At 40.0% G+C, this 17056-nt stretch overlaps 1 protein-coding gene across 2 annotated transcripts in view; it reads left to right on the top strand.

Annotated features, from left to right (window-relative positions):
* The window catches only part of LAMA5 (laminin subunit alpha 5), a 269906-nt gene that overhangs the window by 134360 nt on the left and 118490 nt on the right, over positions 1–17056 (top strand). For both annotated transcript variants that reach the window (XM_053706887.1, XM_053706808.1), the window contains 6 exons: positions 4639–4738; positions 4857–4909; positions 6232–6337; positions 8797–8896; positions 9935–10091; positions 16128–16266. In XM_053706887.1, the coding sequence (XP_053562862.1) occupies positions 4639–4738; positions 4857–4909; positions 6232–6337; positions 8797–8896; positions 9935–10091; positions 16128–16266 (655 nt within the window). The remainder of the gene's footprint in view (positions 1–4638; positions 4739–4856; positions 4910–6231; positions 6338–8796; positions 8897–9934; positions 10092–16127; positions 16267–17056) is intronic.

The raw sequence follows: 17056 nt of genomic DNA, 5'->3' as shown, positions 1-17056 counted from the left end.
CCGTCAACAAGGGTTCCCTTCTTGGGAACAATTATAGACTCCTTAGAAATGAGGATCTTTCTAACAGAGGCCAGAAAAACAAAACTTCTAGACTCTTGTCGGATACTTCATTCCGTTCCTCTTCCTTCCATAGCTCAGTGCATGGAAGTGATCGGGTTGATGGTAGCGGCAATGGACATAGTTCCTTTTGCGCGCATTCATCTAAGACCATTACAACTGTGCATGCTCAGTCAGTGGAATGGGGACTATACAGACTTGTCTCCGAAGATACAAGTAAATCACAGGACCAGAGACTCACTCCGTTGGTGGCTGTCCCTGGACAATCTGTCTCAAGGGATGACGTTCCGCAGACCAGAGTGGGTCATTGTCACGACCGACGCCAGTCTGATGGGCTGGGGCGCGGTCTGGGGATCCCTGAAAGCTCAGGGTCTTTGGTCTCGGGAAGAATCTCTTCTACCGATAAATATTCTGGAACTGAGAGCGATATTCAATGCTCTCAAGGCCTGGCCTCGGCTAGCGAGGACCAAGTTCATACGGTTTCAATCAGACAACATGACAACTGTTGCGTACATCAACCATCAGGGGGGAACAAGGAGTTCCCTAGCGATGGAAGAAGTGACCAAAATCATTCTATGGGCGGAGTCTCACTCCTGCCACCTGTCTGCTATCCACATCCCAGGAGTGGAAAATTGGGAAGCGGATTTTCTGAGTCGTCAGACATTGCATCCGGGGGAGTGGGAACTCCATCCGGAAATCTTTGCCCAAGTCACTCACCTGTGGGGCATTCCAGACATGGATCTGATGGCCTCTCGTCAGAACTTCAAAGTTCCTTGCTACGGGGCCAGATCCAGGGATCCCAAGGCGGCTCTAGTGGATGCACTAGTAGCACCTTGGACCTTCAAACTAGCTTATGTGTTCCCGCCATTTCCTCTCATCCCCAGGCTGGTAGCCAGGATCAATCAGGAGAGGGCGTCGGTGATCTTGATAGCTCCTGCGTGGCCACGCAGGACTTGGTATGCAGATCTGGTGAATATGTCATCGGCTCCACCTTGGAAGCTACCTTTGAGACGAGACCTTCTTGTTCAGGGTCCGTTCGAACATCCGAATCTGGTTTCACTCCAGCTGACTGCTTGGAGATTGAACGCTTGATTTTATCGAAGCGAGGATTCTCAGATTCTGTTATCGATACTCTTGTTCAGGCCAGAAAGCCTGTAACTAGAAAGATTTACCACAAAATTTGGAAAAAATATATCTGTTGGTGTGAATCTAAAGGATTCCCTTGGGACAAGGTTAAGATTCCTAGGATTCTATCCTTCCTTCAAGAAGGATTGGAAAAAGGATTATCTGCAAGTTCCCTGAAGGGACAGATTTCTGCCTTGTCGGTATTACTTCACAAAAAGCTGGCAGCTGTGCCAGATGTTCAAGCCTTTGTTCAGGCTCTGGTTAGAATCAAGCCTGTTTACAAACCTTTGACTCCTCCTTGGAGTCTCAATTTAGTTCTTTCAGTTCTTCAGGGGGTTCCGTTTGAACCCTTACATTCCGTTGATATTAAGTTATTATCTTGGAAAGTTTTGTTTTTAGTTGCGATTTCTTCTGCTAGAAGAGTCTCAGAATTATCTGCTCTGCAGTGTTCTCCTCCTTATCTGGTGTTCCATGCAGATAAGGTGGTTTTACGTACTAAACCTGGTTTTCTTCCAAAAGTTGTTTCTAACAAAAACATTAACCAGGAGATTATCGTACCTTCTCTGTGTCCGAAACCAGTTTCAAAGAAGGAACGTTTGTTGCACAATTTGGATGTTGTTCGCGCTCTAAAATTCTATTTAGATGCTACAAAGGATTTTAGACAAACATCTTCCTTGTTTGTTGTTTATTCAGGTAAAAGGAGAGGTCAAAAAGCAACTTCTACCTCTCTCTCTTTTTGGATTAAAAGCATCATCAGATTGGCTTACGAGACTGCCGGACGGCAGCCTCCCGAGAGAATCACAGCTCATTCCACTAGGGCTGTGGCTTCCACATGGGCCTTCAAGAACGAGGCTTCTGTTGATCAGATATGTAGGGCAGCGACTTGGTCTTCACTGCACACTTTTACCAAATTTTACAAGTTTGATACTTTTGCTTCTTCTGAGGCTATTTTTGGGAGAAAGGTTTTGCAAGCCGTGGTGCCTTCCATTTAGGTGACCTGATTTGCTCCCTCCCTTCATCCGTGTCCTAAAGCTTTGGTATTGGTTCCCACAAGTAAGGATGACGCCGTGGACCGGACACACCTATGTTGGAGAAAACAGAATTTATGTTTACCTGATAAATTTCTTTCTCCAACGGTGTGTCCGGTCCACGGCCCGCCCTGGTTTTTTAATCAGGTCTGATAATTTATTTTCTTTAACTACAGTCACCACGGTACCATATGGTTTCTCCTATGCAAATATTCCTCCTTAACGTCGGTCGAATGACTGGGGTAGGCGGAGCCTAGGAGGGATCATGTGACCAGCTTTGCTGGGCTCTTTGCCATTTCCTGTTGGGGAAGAGAATATCCCACAAGTAAGGATGACGCCGTGGACCGGACACACCGTTGGAGAAAGAAATTTATCAGGTAAACATAAATTCTGTTTTTACCTTTGTAATTACCTTGTATCTAAGCTTCTGCTGACTGCCTCCTTATCCCAGATCTTTTGGCAGACTTACATTTCAGGCAATTATTGCTGACTCTTAAATAACTCCACGTGCATGAGCACAATGAAACACATGAACTCATGCACTCTAGCTGTGAAAAACTGTCAAATGCATTGAGATAAAAGGCGGTGAAAGGGCTTAGAAATTAGCATATGAGCCTACCTAGGTTTAGCTTTCAACTAAGAAAAACAATAGAACAAAGCAAAATTGATTATAAAAGTAAATTAGAAAGTTGTTTTAAATGGCATACCCTATCTGAATCATGAAAGTTTAATTTGGACTTTACTACCCCTTTAAATGTGATACATTCTCTTGGTATCAATTGTTGTTGGCCAATTACAGAAAGATGTAAGTAAATGAGTTCCTACGCTGATCAAGCAAATTATCTAAAATTTAGCTGGGTAAGAGTTCTGGGAACAGTGGAAAAAATATAGAAACACACAAATACATTAATATAAAAGCAGGAAAACTAAAAAGTACATTATACTGTTTTTTTTTAAGAGCACATCTCTTATTAAGAAAAATATTTGAATTGTTTCTCTATTTATTCACCCTAATATTTAAGGTGTAATGATCTATAAATAATTTGGGCACTGTATGTCCTTTTAAAGGGACGGTTAACACTTTGTAATTACAAGATTCTTCTCCCGCCTTACAATAAATTAATAGAGTTGGTGATTTTTGAATCCATTAAGACTTTGTTTGCTGCAAATGTTTTTAATAGCCAAACACCATCCACTATTTGCCTTTGTAGAGGCCAAACCAGACTTGTTACTGTAGTTATCAAGGCCAGCCACATTAATTATGTCAGTTAAAGGGACATCAAATTCCACATTTTCCTTAATGATTCTGATAGAGCATACAATTTTAAACAACTTTTCAATTTACTTCTGTTATATAATTTGCTTAGTTCTCTTGGTATCCTTTGTTAAAAAGCATACCTAGGTAGGCTCAGGAGCTCAAAGCTAGCTGCTTATTGGTGGCTGAACATATGCCTCTTGTCATTGGCTTACCAATTTGTTCAGTTAGCTCCCAGTAGTGCATTGCTGTTCCATCAACAAAGGATGCCAACAAAATGAAGAAAAATTGATAATACAAGTAATTTGTAAAGTTGGTAAAAATGTATTCTCTGTCTGAATCATGAAAGCAAAATGTTGGGTTTCATATACCTTTAAATATCAATTGTTTTGTAGTTCCTTATCTAACAATCTCTGCTGGAGCCACAAAGGGTCAGATATGTGGCAGGGTTATACATGTAAAGCCTGTCAAATGCCCTTCTTCCAGTTGTCAAAATTGGAGATCTCTTCATTTTCAGATTTAAATTACAGGAAAAGGAGGCAAAAGAATACACAAAATCAAACAATTTAAATTAAAATCTGAAAGTGCTTACTATCGATTTAAAAGATCATTGAATTTTGGAGCAGTTTCTGTGAAATATACATTTGTAAACTGTGTTCTTAGCAATATGACACAAGTGTTGATTACAAAAATTGATTGGCACATGAAACATTAGGATGGGTGAGAAAGGAAACGACAAGGCCACCCTGTGTTCTCACTGAGAACCTGAGCAGTCGCTGAGTCTGCATTAATGCTGCGCTGATGTGTGGGTGAAGACAGGAGGGGATGCATCAAGGCAGCTACCGGCTGGAGGTCACGGAGATGCCACAGCTGTTTTTTCTGGAGCAGGCAGCCGGAATGCACTTACCCCTATGGCATCAGATGACAAGTGTCATGGAGAGGAGGAAATTAGAGGAGCAAAATAGACACTGGTTACAGATGGGAGTTACCATCATCCTTTAAAGGTTCGGGGTGGGCAGTGCAATGGGGACAGAGGCAGTTGAGGGGGCCCAGTGGCAGACATCCCACAAATGATATTGGAATGGTTTTGTCATTCATCCCTCCCCTGGAGGAAGCATGCAGAGCTCCTTGTGGATTTTACAAACCCTCCTCCTGTTATTTCCCATTCCCCAGGTCTCTTGCGAGTGCCGCAAACACGTCGAGGGAGAAGCTTGTGATAAATGCAAACCGCTCTATTGGAATCTGGTCCCAGAAAATCCTCAGGGTTGCACAAGTAAGTGATACCAGTTTATGCAAATGTTTCCTGGCAAACATCAGGATATAGCAAAGAATATATATATTTATATAAATCGTAGACAATCATATACCAACCGACCCTGTATATTCTACAGAATGTCACTGTGGCTTTGAAGGCACTATAAACGGGGTAGGAGAGTGTCGACAGGTGAGTACCTTTTTATGTATATTTGTAATTGTCTTTGGTAATATACAACAGAATGAGAAGCAATATATTAACCAAGATCTTTGTTTAAAAAAATAAAAATGGCGAGTATAGATTTATAGTTGACAAATAGAACATAAACTATTTTATTCTCAATTCTGTTCATAGGCATGTGTGTACAATTGAACATAGTGTATCCCTTACCTTATTGAATCATACTTTTATATATATATTATTTAATGAATCAGTCCTTTGTAATATACCTATCTGTTTTATGGAATTTATAGGACTAAATTCTATTTTGTTATCTGAGATAACATTTGAAACTAATCATAGGATTCGCTTACACGATATAGAACACTCACATATTGAAAACTGATGGTCTAAAAGAGAAGACAGTTTTAACAGACTCTAAATGGTGTCCTGGAAACCATAGTTTATCACTATGTGTGGAGATAGCAGGAAGCAGGTGCTTTGTACAATTGAGACGGGAGGCTTCTCGATTCCCTTGTACTAGTTTCCGAAATACAGCTTTTATTTCACTGGATGTGAACATTCACTTTTCAATATTAACACTTAATCCTCTGTGATTTATTTCTGGATTGCCAGAGCAGGTGTTAATAATTGCAGCACTGCTTCATGCAGCGCAGAAGTACAGAATAGTGTATCAGTGCCCTGCAAAACATTAGGGCTAAGAGGTGATAACCAGGAAAATCAGAACAATGATCATAACAAACCCCATGATTTTGTATTTTAGTTATTCTTTAATTCGGCTTTTTGCTGCAAAACAAATACCTTATTATCATTATTTTTTATTATTTTAATAAAAACTGAATCAACCTCTTGATTTTGTGTAAATATTGTGATTGTTCCACGCTCCCTAGAGAGGACAAAAAAGCAAATTCTATATCCTGCAAATCAAATAGCTTAAAGCTTTTGCATTGCAGCTTAACTAAGAAGCGTGGTATAAAACACAACGTTTATTCTGTACAAAAATGACATTTTTAATGTCCCTTTATAAGTGATCATCCGGAAAGACATTTACAGACAAAATAATGACACAGCTCATTCCTTTGATTATATACAGAGCACATTGTGTTGTCTATAATGATTAGGTTATATTCTAGTGCTTTCATGCTGTTGCCTGAAGGAAAGAAAGAATAAAGGTGACTGTTTGGGAAATATATAACATAAACCAAAAAATCTCTGTATATTTTAGGAATAGAAAGGTAAACACTTAAATTTGTCTTCAAACACAGCCCAAGACTCTGTACTAATAGAAGGGACAGCTTTATTGACTCATGTTTTGTTTTGTTTTCTGACAGACTAGCGGCCAGTGCTTCTGCAAACCCAACATCTGCAGCCATTCCTGCAATATCTGCAAGGATGGGTATTACAATCTGGAGCCAAACAACTACTTTGGGTGTCAGGGTAGGTTGAGGTTTTCCTCCTGCTGTATCCACCAATAGATTAAAATCACCCACTATGACAAGAGCATAGGTTATTAGAATCTCTCATGTATCCCTTCTGTCAGTTGTTTAGCATCTGTATGTAAGGGCATATACATACTGCTGACTGCTAATAACACAATGTACTGTATAGTAATTGAATTAACAAATACTAGCCAGAGACGCTTGCAGTGTAATAGTAAAATAAAAGAGACTGTAAATGTATCTCACAATGTAGCATTATGATGATAGACCCTGTCCCCTTACCATCTTGTTGTATAGTGGGGAGACGCTCCCCCAATGAGCTTACAGTAAAGTGCTATAGTCGGAGACCCTGTCTTAAAGGGACAGTATACACCCATTATCATATAACTGCATGTAACAGACATTACTATAAAGAATAAGATGCACAGATACTGATATAAAAATCCAGTATAAAACTGTTTAAAAACTTACTTAGAAGCTCTCAGTTTAGCTCTGTTAAAAAGGTAGCTGGAAAGCCCACTGCAAGTGGGAAATAAGACACTCCCCCCTCCCCCTTCTTTTGCATATGAAAAGACCCTTTACACAAACAGGAGCAAGCTGGAGTAGGTAGCTGAGGGTATTCTCATAAAACTTTGGGGCTTGGTTAGGAGTCTGAAAATCAGAGCAATGTTATTTAAAAATAAGCAAAACTATACATTTAAAAAAATAAATAAACTACTTTATGGGCTATATAAATAGATCATCTACAAAACATTTATGCAAAGAAAAAATGAGTGTATCATGTCCCTTTAAGGAGTTTACAGTATAGTGGTACAGGGGGAGACCCAGACCCATTCCCCTTACAATCTTGTTGTACAGTGGGAAGAAGACCCTCCCCCAATGAGCTTACAGTAAAGTGCTATAGTCGGAGACCCTGTCTTAAGGAGTTTACAGTATAGTGGTACAGGGGGAGACCCAGACCCAGTCCCCTTACAATCTTGTTGTACAGTGGGAAGAAGACCCTCCCCCAATGAGCTTACAGTAAAGTGCTATAGTCGGAGACCCTGTCTTAAGGAGTTTACAGTATAGTGGTACAGGGGGAGACCCAGACCCATTCCCCTTACAATCTTGTTGTACAGTGGGAAGAAGACCCTCCCCCAATGAGCTTACAGTAAAGTGCTATAGTCGGAGACCCTGTCTTAAGGAGTTTACAGTATAGTGGTACAGGGGGAGACCCAGACCCATTCCCCTTACAATCTTGTTGTACAGTGGGAAGAAGACCCTCCCCTAATGAGCTTACAGTAAAGTGCTATAGTCGGAGACCCTGTCTTAAGGAGTTTACAGTATAGTGGTACAGGGGGAGACCCAGACCCATTCCCCTTACAATCTTGTTGTACAGTGGGAAGAAGACCCTCCCCCAATGAGCTTACAGTAAAGTGCTATAGTCGGAGACCCTGTCTTAAGGAGTTTACAGTATAGTGGTACAGGGGGAGACCCAGACCCATTCCCCTTACAATCTTGTTGTACAGTGGGAAGAAGACCATTCCATAGTCGGAGACCCTGTCTTATGGTGTTTACAGCATAATGGTACAGGGGGAGACCAAGACCCAGTCCCCTTACAATTTAGTTGTACAGTGGGAAGAAGACCATTCCCCAATGAGCTTACAGTAAAGTGCTATAGTCGGAGACCATATCTTATGGTGTTTATAGTATAGTGGTACAGGGGCAGCCCCAGCCCCCAAGGAGCTTAAGGTACCTTTCTTTACTTCACTTAGAATCTAGCATTATGATGAGATATGCTGCTTCAAGGTGTTTACAATTTAGTTGTATTGTGGCAAAACCTGGTTCCAGGTGCTTTTGTTGAAGTGTTATAATGGGGTGCCCTGCCAGAAGTAAATGACAACACAGAGATATAAAAGGAAACCTAGCATCAATAAGCCTACATTTTCATTTTATAATGGATTATTTCCCCTTGCGGTTTATATTAAATATTATGATAGGATATCCCGCATACAAGAGACTAGATTGGGCTAAAGGTCAGATATTATCATGCATTTGGCTCTTATAAACATGCATAAGTAGTGTTATTGTAGCGAAGCGTAACAATCATTATTTCAGAAAGCACACCTTGGTCCTAATAACAGCCCCTGATGTCTGGGATGTCACAACTTCTGTGCTTGTTTAATTCTGCATTAATGATAAACTACCATTGCTGCTGGATGCAATCAGGCCGGATACAGAGCTGCTGAGCCTGGATTTTCATGGGGTGGCAAATTCCCATCTAATTAGAGAGATGGAAATTCCCATTGATGTCCAGTTAGGAGAGTGGATCTCTACCCCCCCCCCCCCACACACACACACACACATTTCACATGCCAGCTTTGGACCTTCTATAAATATCCCATCTCCTTCTCTGGGCTCTGTTTAATGAGAGCTGTTGTGTACAGAATGAACTCACCAGTTGCTTGCCCCCCGCAGGATGCAAGTGTGATATCGGGGGCTCTATTGGATTGGCGTGCAATGAACGAAGTGGTACATGTCAGTGCCGGGAAAATGTACAAGGATCTCAGTGTAACCAGTGAGTATCCCACTGTTTGGTGTGTGGGAGATATGTGTGCATACATTCAACGTTATATGTAAAAGAGGAAAAGGATTTACATGTACCATGTATATTGTGAAAATGAAAAAAAAAATGGTTTATAGCTACCCAGCGAGAGAGAGTACTGAAAAATTATTAATAATAACTTTTAACAATTACTTATCTTGCATGAATAGCACTTTGTCAATAGTGCAGCTATTTACTTTTTGTCAGATTATTGTTGAACATGTATCACTTACAGCAGTTGAAGAAGGAAATCTCTCCTTTGTTTTTTAACTTTGTTTGCAAAAAGTGTAGTATTTCTACCAGCCTAATCAGTAATGCAGTAGATACTAGTGTACTGAGCCTGATTGGGTGGGCAAAATAAGATCTTTTTACAATTTAAAAAGGATTAAATTGTATACTGTCTATACTGTGAACTAGGGCATCAAATATATTTTTTGTCACATGTTTCATGCTTAAAAGGATATGAAACCCAATTTGTTCTTTCATGATTCGGATAGAGCATGCAATTATTAGTTTTCTTCGTTCTCTTGGTATCTTTATTTGAAAAAGCAGGAATTTAAGCTAAGGTGCCGGTCCATTTTTGGTTCAGCACCCTGCGTAGTGCTTGCTGATTGGTGGCTACATTTAGCCACCAATCAGCAATCGCTACCCAGGGTGCTGAAACAAAATTGGCCTGCTCCTAAGCTCACATTCCTGCTATACAAATAAAGATACTAAGAGAACGAAGAAACGTTGATAATAGGAGTAAATCAGAAAGTTGCTTAAAATTGCATGCTCTATCCGAATCATGAAAGAAAAAATGTGGGTTTCATATCCCTTTAAAAAATCATTTGTAGTCATTTAAACATGATTTTAATGCACCATGTGAGATGTTGCTAGTCCTTAAACCATGTGAGATGTTGCTCAGTGCTAAATGTTGATCAGTTGCCCGTGTGAGATGTTGTTTATCATTCTGAACATTTCAATAAATATTTCTGATTCTCTTAATGTCCCATTTCCTGTTTTTCCCAGGCCAACCAGTGGCCATTACTTTCCTGATCTTCACCATTTGAAATATGAGGTGGAAGAAGGTAAAACCGCAGATGGGCGGCCAGTCCGTTTTGGTTACAACCCTCTGGAGTTTGAGAACTTCAGCTGGAGGGGATATGCCCAGATGTCTCCTATCCAGGTACAGTACAATATTTTGTTTTGGCATTATCATATTTACCAGTGGGAGTTTCAGATTATAATTGTAAATCTGTTTATGGTTTGTTTGTTGTAATCACAATACATTAGGCCCATATTAAAACTGTGTACACTGTGTGCAGAATTATTAGGCAAATGAGTATTTTGACCACATCATCCTCTTTATGCATGTTGTCTTACTCCAAGCTGTATAGGCTCGAAAGCCTACTACCAATTAAGCATATTAGGTGATGTGCATCTCTGTAATGAGAAGGGGTGTGGTCTAATGACATCAACACCCTATATCAGGTGTGGATAATTATTAGGCAACTTCCTTTCCTTTGGCAAAATGGGTCAAAAGAAGGACTTGACAGGCTCAGAAAAGTCAAAAATAGTGAGATATCTTGCAGAGGGATGCAGCACTCTTAAAATTGCAAAGCTTCTGAAGCGTGATCATCGAACAATCAAGCGTTTCATTCAAAATAGTCAACAGGGTCGCAAGAAGCGTGTGGAAAAACCAAGGCGCAAAATAACTGCCCATGAACTGAGAAAAGTCAAGCGTGCAGCTGCCAAGATGCCACTTGCCACCAGTTTGGCCATATTTCAGAGCTGCAACATCACTGGAGTGCCCAAAAGCACAAGGTGTGCAATACTCAGAGACATGACCAAGGTAAGAAAGGCTGAAAGACGACCACCACTGAACAAGACACACAAGCTGAAACGTCAAGACTGGGCCAAGAAATATCTCAAGACTGATTTTTCTAAGGTTTTATGGACTGATGAAATGAGAGTGAGTCTTGATGGGCCAGATGGATGGGCCCGTGGCTGGATTGGTAAACGGCAGAGAGCTCCAGTCCGACTCAGACGCCAGCAAGGTGGAGGTGGAGTACTGGTTTGGGCTGGTATCATCAAAGATGAGCTTATGGGGCCTTTTCGGGTTGAGGATGGGGTCAAGCTCAACTCCCAGTCCTACTGCCAGTTTCTGGAAGACACCTTCTTCAAGCAGTGGTACAGGAAGAAGTCTGCATCCTTCAAGAAAAACATGATTTTCATGCAGGACAATGCTCCATCACACGCGTCCAAGTACTCCACAGCGTGGCTGGCAAGAAAGGGTATAAAAGAAGAAAATCTAATGACATGGCCTCCTTGTTCACCTGATCTGAACCCCATTGAGAACCTGTGGTCCATCATCAAATGTGAGATTTACAAGGAGGGAAAACAGTACACCTCTCTGAACAGTGTCTGGGAGGCTGTGGTTGCTGCTGCACGCAATGTTGATGGTGAACAGATCAAAACACTGACAGAATCCACGCATGGCAGGCTTTTGAGTGTCCTTGCAAAGAAAGGTGGCTATATTGGTCACTGATTTGTTTTTGTTTTGTTTTTGAATGTCAGAAATGTATATTTGTGAATGTTGAGATGTTATATTGGTTTCACTGTTAAAAATAAATAATTGAAATGGGTATATATTTGTTTTTTGTTAAGTTGCCTAATAATTATGCACAGTAATAGTCACCTGCACACACAGATATCCCCCTATAATAGCTATAACTAAAAACAAACTAAAAACTACTTCCAAAACTATTCAGCTTTGATATTAATGAGTTTTTTGAGTTCATTGAGAACATGGTTGTTGTTCAATAATAAAATTAATCCTCAAAAATACAACTTGCCTAATAATTCTGCACTCCCTGTATGTCTGATGTAACAATAAAGATTTTATACTTCCTTATCAATATCTTCCTTCATGTTCTGGATGAACCAGAAACTAATTGGGCCTTCATTTGTTCTCACATTGAACTTGAGGAAAGTGATTTAAAAAATCCCCCATTCCAATCCCTCAGAATTCCTGTGCAAAAGCATTTTGATATTAACTCGTACAGGGCTTTTCTCACAACCTTATCTACTACTAATGCTACCGCTATAGCTATTCCTGTTCCTAGTCCTATTCCTTCCAGGTAGGACTTATATTACTCTGACTTTGACACCTACCTTGTCTACTAGCAGGGTGATTCCTGTATTTAGTACTTATTATGGGCTAGATTACAAGTGGTGCGCTATTAGAACTGGACACAATAAGCAATTATTGTGACCACACTAACTAGCACGCATATTACAAGTTGAAAGTAAATGGTTGCGCTCGTGTACGAATAAAATTTGCATGCAACGGATTAGTACACCTGAAGACCTTGCATAAAGTGTAAGGGTTAAAGGGTTACACTCATATATACACTTTCTGAAAAAAATATTTTATTAAATATTAATACATTTTTTAAGGGTTAAAGGTTTACTGTATATGACAAAGTATTTATTTGACTGGAAGGGGCTATACTGTGTGTGTATACATGTGTATGTGTTCATATGTGTGTATATATGTATATACATATCTACACATATAAACCCTACTAAAATAACTTCTAACCTTGTGAAAGTCTTAGGTTCAAATTGGAATATTGCTTAAAGGGACATGAAACCCAATTTTTTTTCTTTCATGATATAGAAAGAGCATGCCATTTTAAACAACTTTCTAATTTACTTCTATTATCTAATTTGTTTTATTCTCTTGATATTCTTTGCTGAAAAGCATATCTAGATAGGCTCAGTAGCTGCTGATTGGTTGCTGCACTTAGAAGCCTTATGTGATTGGCTCACCCATGTGCATTGCTTTTTCCCTAACTAAGGATATCTAAAAAAATGAAGCAAAATAATAATGATGTTTAAATTTGTATTCTCTTCCTGAATCCTGAAAGAAAAAAAATTGGGTTTAGTGTCCCTTTAAGTATGCAGAAAGTTTAAACCCTTAAAGGGACGCCAGACACAAAATACATCTTATGCACCTCCCTCTAATTATAGGTGCTGCCATTTTGACACCTAGGTTACACTGCAGGTATCTGAAGGAGAGTTGTTGCACATGTGCAAACATGTCAGCACTGGAATGTAGTAAAAGATAGATTTAAACATGGCACCACCCATGACTAGAGGGAATCGGGGAATAATATCAATACTACGCTTATAGAATGTATTTAGGGCAAGATTACAAGTGGATTGCTAATTTAGTGTGCATCTGGAAACGGGCAAATTTGCCATTTGCGGGTGTACAATAAATAACAAGCCATTATAAGTGGCTGGTTATTGCTAGCTCGCGGTAGCAATTAGCGCTTATAAAATTAACCAGAGATCAGATATCAAGTTAATTTTATAAATGTTCACCAAATTCCCCCAAAATCAAGTGTAATGTAATTTATTAAAAAGTAAAGATAGTACCATCTTTATTTTTTCATAAAATAATTGCAAAAAGCTGTTATATGGGGTTAAAATTGGCGGGTGTGGGGTGTTAGAAAAAAAGAAAAAACTGAACTGAAAAGTGCCTTTACATAGCGGTCTAAGTGAACTGTGTGTTCCCTTTAAGTATATATGTTTATATACAGTATCTCACAAAAGTGAGTACACCCCTCATTTTTCATGTGACAACACTGAAGAAATGACACTTTGCTACAATGTAAAGTAGTGAGTGTACAGCCTGTATAACAGTGAAAATTTTCTGTCCCCTCAAAATAACTCAACACACAGCCTTTCATTTCTAAACGGTTGGCAACAAAAGTGAGTACACCCCTAAGTGGAAATGTCCAAATTGGGCCCAAGTAGCCATTTTCCCTCCCCGGTGTCATGTAACTGGTTAGTGTTACAAGGTCTCAGGTGTGAATGGGGAGCAGGTGCGTTAAATTTGGTGTTATCGCTCTCACACTCTCTCATACTGGTCACTGGAAGTTCCAACATGGCACCTCATGGCAAAGAACTCTCTGAGGATCTGAAAAAAAGAATTGTTGCTCTACATAAAGATGGCCTAGGCTATTAGAAGATTGCCAAGAACCTGAAACTGAGCTGCAGCACGGTGGGCAAGACCATACAGTGGTTTCACAGGACCGAGCAAAGAAGTTGAGTGCACATACTCAGCATCATATCCAGAGGTTGTCTTTTTGAGAAAGACGTATGAATGCTGCCAGCATTGCTGCAGAGGTTGAAGGGGTGGGGGGTCAGCCTGTCAGTGCTCAGACCATACGCCACACACTGCATCAAATTGGTCTGCATCGCTGTCATCCCAGAAGGAAGCCTCTTCTAAAGATGATGCACAATAAAGTCTGCAAACAGTTTGCAGAAGACAAGCAGACTTAGAACATGGATTACCGGAACCATGTCCTGTGGTCCGATGAGAACAAGATAAACTTATTTGGTTCATAGGGTGTCAAGTGTGTGTGGCGGCAACCAGGTGGGAAGTATAAAGACAAGTGTGTCTTTCCTACATTCAAGCATGGTGGTGGGAGTGTCATGGTCAGCTACAGTTGCCGGGGAGCTACAGTTCATTGAGGGAACCATAAATGCCAACATGTACTGTGACAAACTGAAGCAGATCATGATCCACTCCCTTTGGAGACTGGGCCGCAGGGCAGTATTCCAACATAATAACGACCCCAAACACACTTTCAAGACGACCACTGCCTTGCTGAAGAAGCTGGGGGGTAAAGGTGATGGACTGGCCAAGCATGTCTCCAGACCTAAACCCTATTGAGCATCTGTGGGGCATCCTCAAATGGAAGGTGGGGGAGCGCAAGGTCTCTAACATCCACCAGCTCTGTGATGTCATCATGGAGGAGTGGAAAAGAACTCCAGTGGCAACCTGTGAAGCTCTGGTAAATTCCATGGGGCATATTTATCAATGTGCGAGCGGAGATGATACGAAGTAGGGTATCATGTCCACCGCACATCGATAAATACAGACAGTATACGCTGTTGGCATTTATCATTGCACCAGCAGTTCTTGTGAACTGCTGGTGCAATGCCGCCCCCTGCAGATTTGCGGCCAATCGGCCGTTAGCAGGGGGTGTCAATCAACCCAATCGTATTCGATCGGGTTGATTTCTGTCCGTGGCCTCAGAGCAGGCGGACAAGTTATGCAGCAGCGGTCTTTAAAGCCTTCAGGAACTTGATAAATATGCCCCCATACCCAAGAGGGTTAAGGCAGTGCTGGAAAATAATGGTGGCCACACAAAATATTAACACTTGGGCCCAATTTGGACATTTCCACATAGGAGTGTACTCACTTTTGTTGCCAACGGTTTAGACATTTATGGCTGTGTGTTGAGTTATTTTGAGGGGACAGCAAATTTACACTGTAATACAGGCTGAACACTCACTACTTTACATTGTAGCAAAGTGTAATTTCTTTAGTGTTGTCACATGAAAAGATTTAATAAAATATTTACAAAAATGTGAGGGGTGTACTCACTTTTGTGAGATACTGTATATATACATATATATTTATGTGTTAATATGTGTATATACACATATTAACACATAAATAAATATGTATATCAGCATATACATATATATTTAAAAATGCCGCCCATCTTTGCGAGACTTACCCCCTTCGCTGCGCTAGTTTTTTTACGGCATGAAAACAAGGGGGTGTCAATCAACCCAATCGTATTCGATCGGGTGGATTTCTGTCCGCTGCCTCAGAGCAGGCGGACAAGTTATGGAGTAGTGATCTTTAGACTGTTGCTTCATAACTTCTGTTTCCGGCGAGCCTTCAGGGGCATCAAGCTCCATTCGGAGCTTGATAATTCGGCCCCTTAGTGCTTAATGTCCCTGAACAGGGGTAGTTTGCATGTTGTAAAACAGAATTTTTAGAATTATATGTTTTCACTAAATAGGAATTCCTGCTGTTGTTATTTCATGTACCCCAAATATTTTTTTTTTCCTCAGGATAAATAGAGCTTTCTATTAATTTAAGACATTAATGTGTTTTTTGTTTTATTTAATTTTAAGGAACATGGAACTAAAACTTTCATGATTCAGATAGATTGGATTATTAAACAAAAAAGTTATCAGTTTTTTTAAGAAATTGTCTAATTCTTTTTTATTTGATTTTTTTAAATTTATTTTTTACTCTATTTAAAGGGCAAGTTGCATGAACCAATAATTATTCTTTGTCACATCATTAATATTTCTACTTAAAGTTTGGTTTTCATATTTTCCACAGCCCAAGGTCGTGTTGACGATTAATGTCACCTCACCTGATCTCTTCAGAGTTGTCTTTCGCTATGTGAACAGAGGAGCAGGCACTGTGTATGGAACTGTGTCATTTGTAGAGGAGAAAAAGTTCAATGCATGTGCCAACTGTAAGTCCTTGTTTGTGGCCTTCTGTTCTGTTTGCTAATGGCACATTCCAACAAGTGGATACTGAGCCTCAGTAAGCTGTGGAATGTCTCATTAGACTGTGTGGGAGAGGGGGGATATGCTGTAAAGCATGATCAGATTGAATGTCTTTGGTGTAATGTTGGTTAATGAGGCTCATCTCTCATCTCCCTGATGGGATACATTACTTCTTGGATTATTTAGCTCCAACAAACAAAGCTGTAAAGTGACTTTTTAAAGGTATACACAGAATATATTATATAGATTATTTGGTGTTTATTACTTTATCATGCTTTAACATGTTAACATGATATGTATATTATATTAATAATATGGAGTTCAGTAACCCTTAAAGGGATATGATTCAGACAGAACACACAATTTTAAAAAATGTCCAATTTACTTCTATAATCAAATTTTCTTTGTCCCTATGTTATTCTGTGTTGAAGAGGTAGGTGTCTGAAGCACTACATGACAGGAATTAGTGCTGCCGTCCAGTGCTCTTGCAAATGGATAACAATATACTTGCAAAACTGCTGCCATATAAGGCCCCAGACATGTGCACTCTCCTGAGGTTACATCCCTGCTTTTAAACAAAAGATTCCAAGAGAATGAAGACATTTTAATAATAGAAGTAAATTAGAAAGTTGTTGGAAATTGCAGGCTCCATCTGAATCATGAAAGAAACATTTCTCCAACATAGGTGTGTCCGGTCCACGGCGTCATCCTTACTTGTGGGATATTCTCTTCCCCAACAGGAAATGGCAAAGAGCC

This window comes from Bombina bombina, chromosome 1, assembly GCF_027579735.1.
Source record: "Bombina bombina isolate aBomBom1 chromosome 1, aBomBom1.pri, whole genome shotgun sequence".
NCBI classification, from domain to species: Eukaryota; Metazoa; Chordata; class Amphibia; order Anura; family Bombinatoridae; genus Bombina; species Bombina bombina.
The sequence above is the reverse complement of the archived record's forward strand: the minus strand, read 5'-3'. Positions and strand labels throughout refer to the sequence as shown.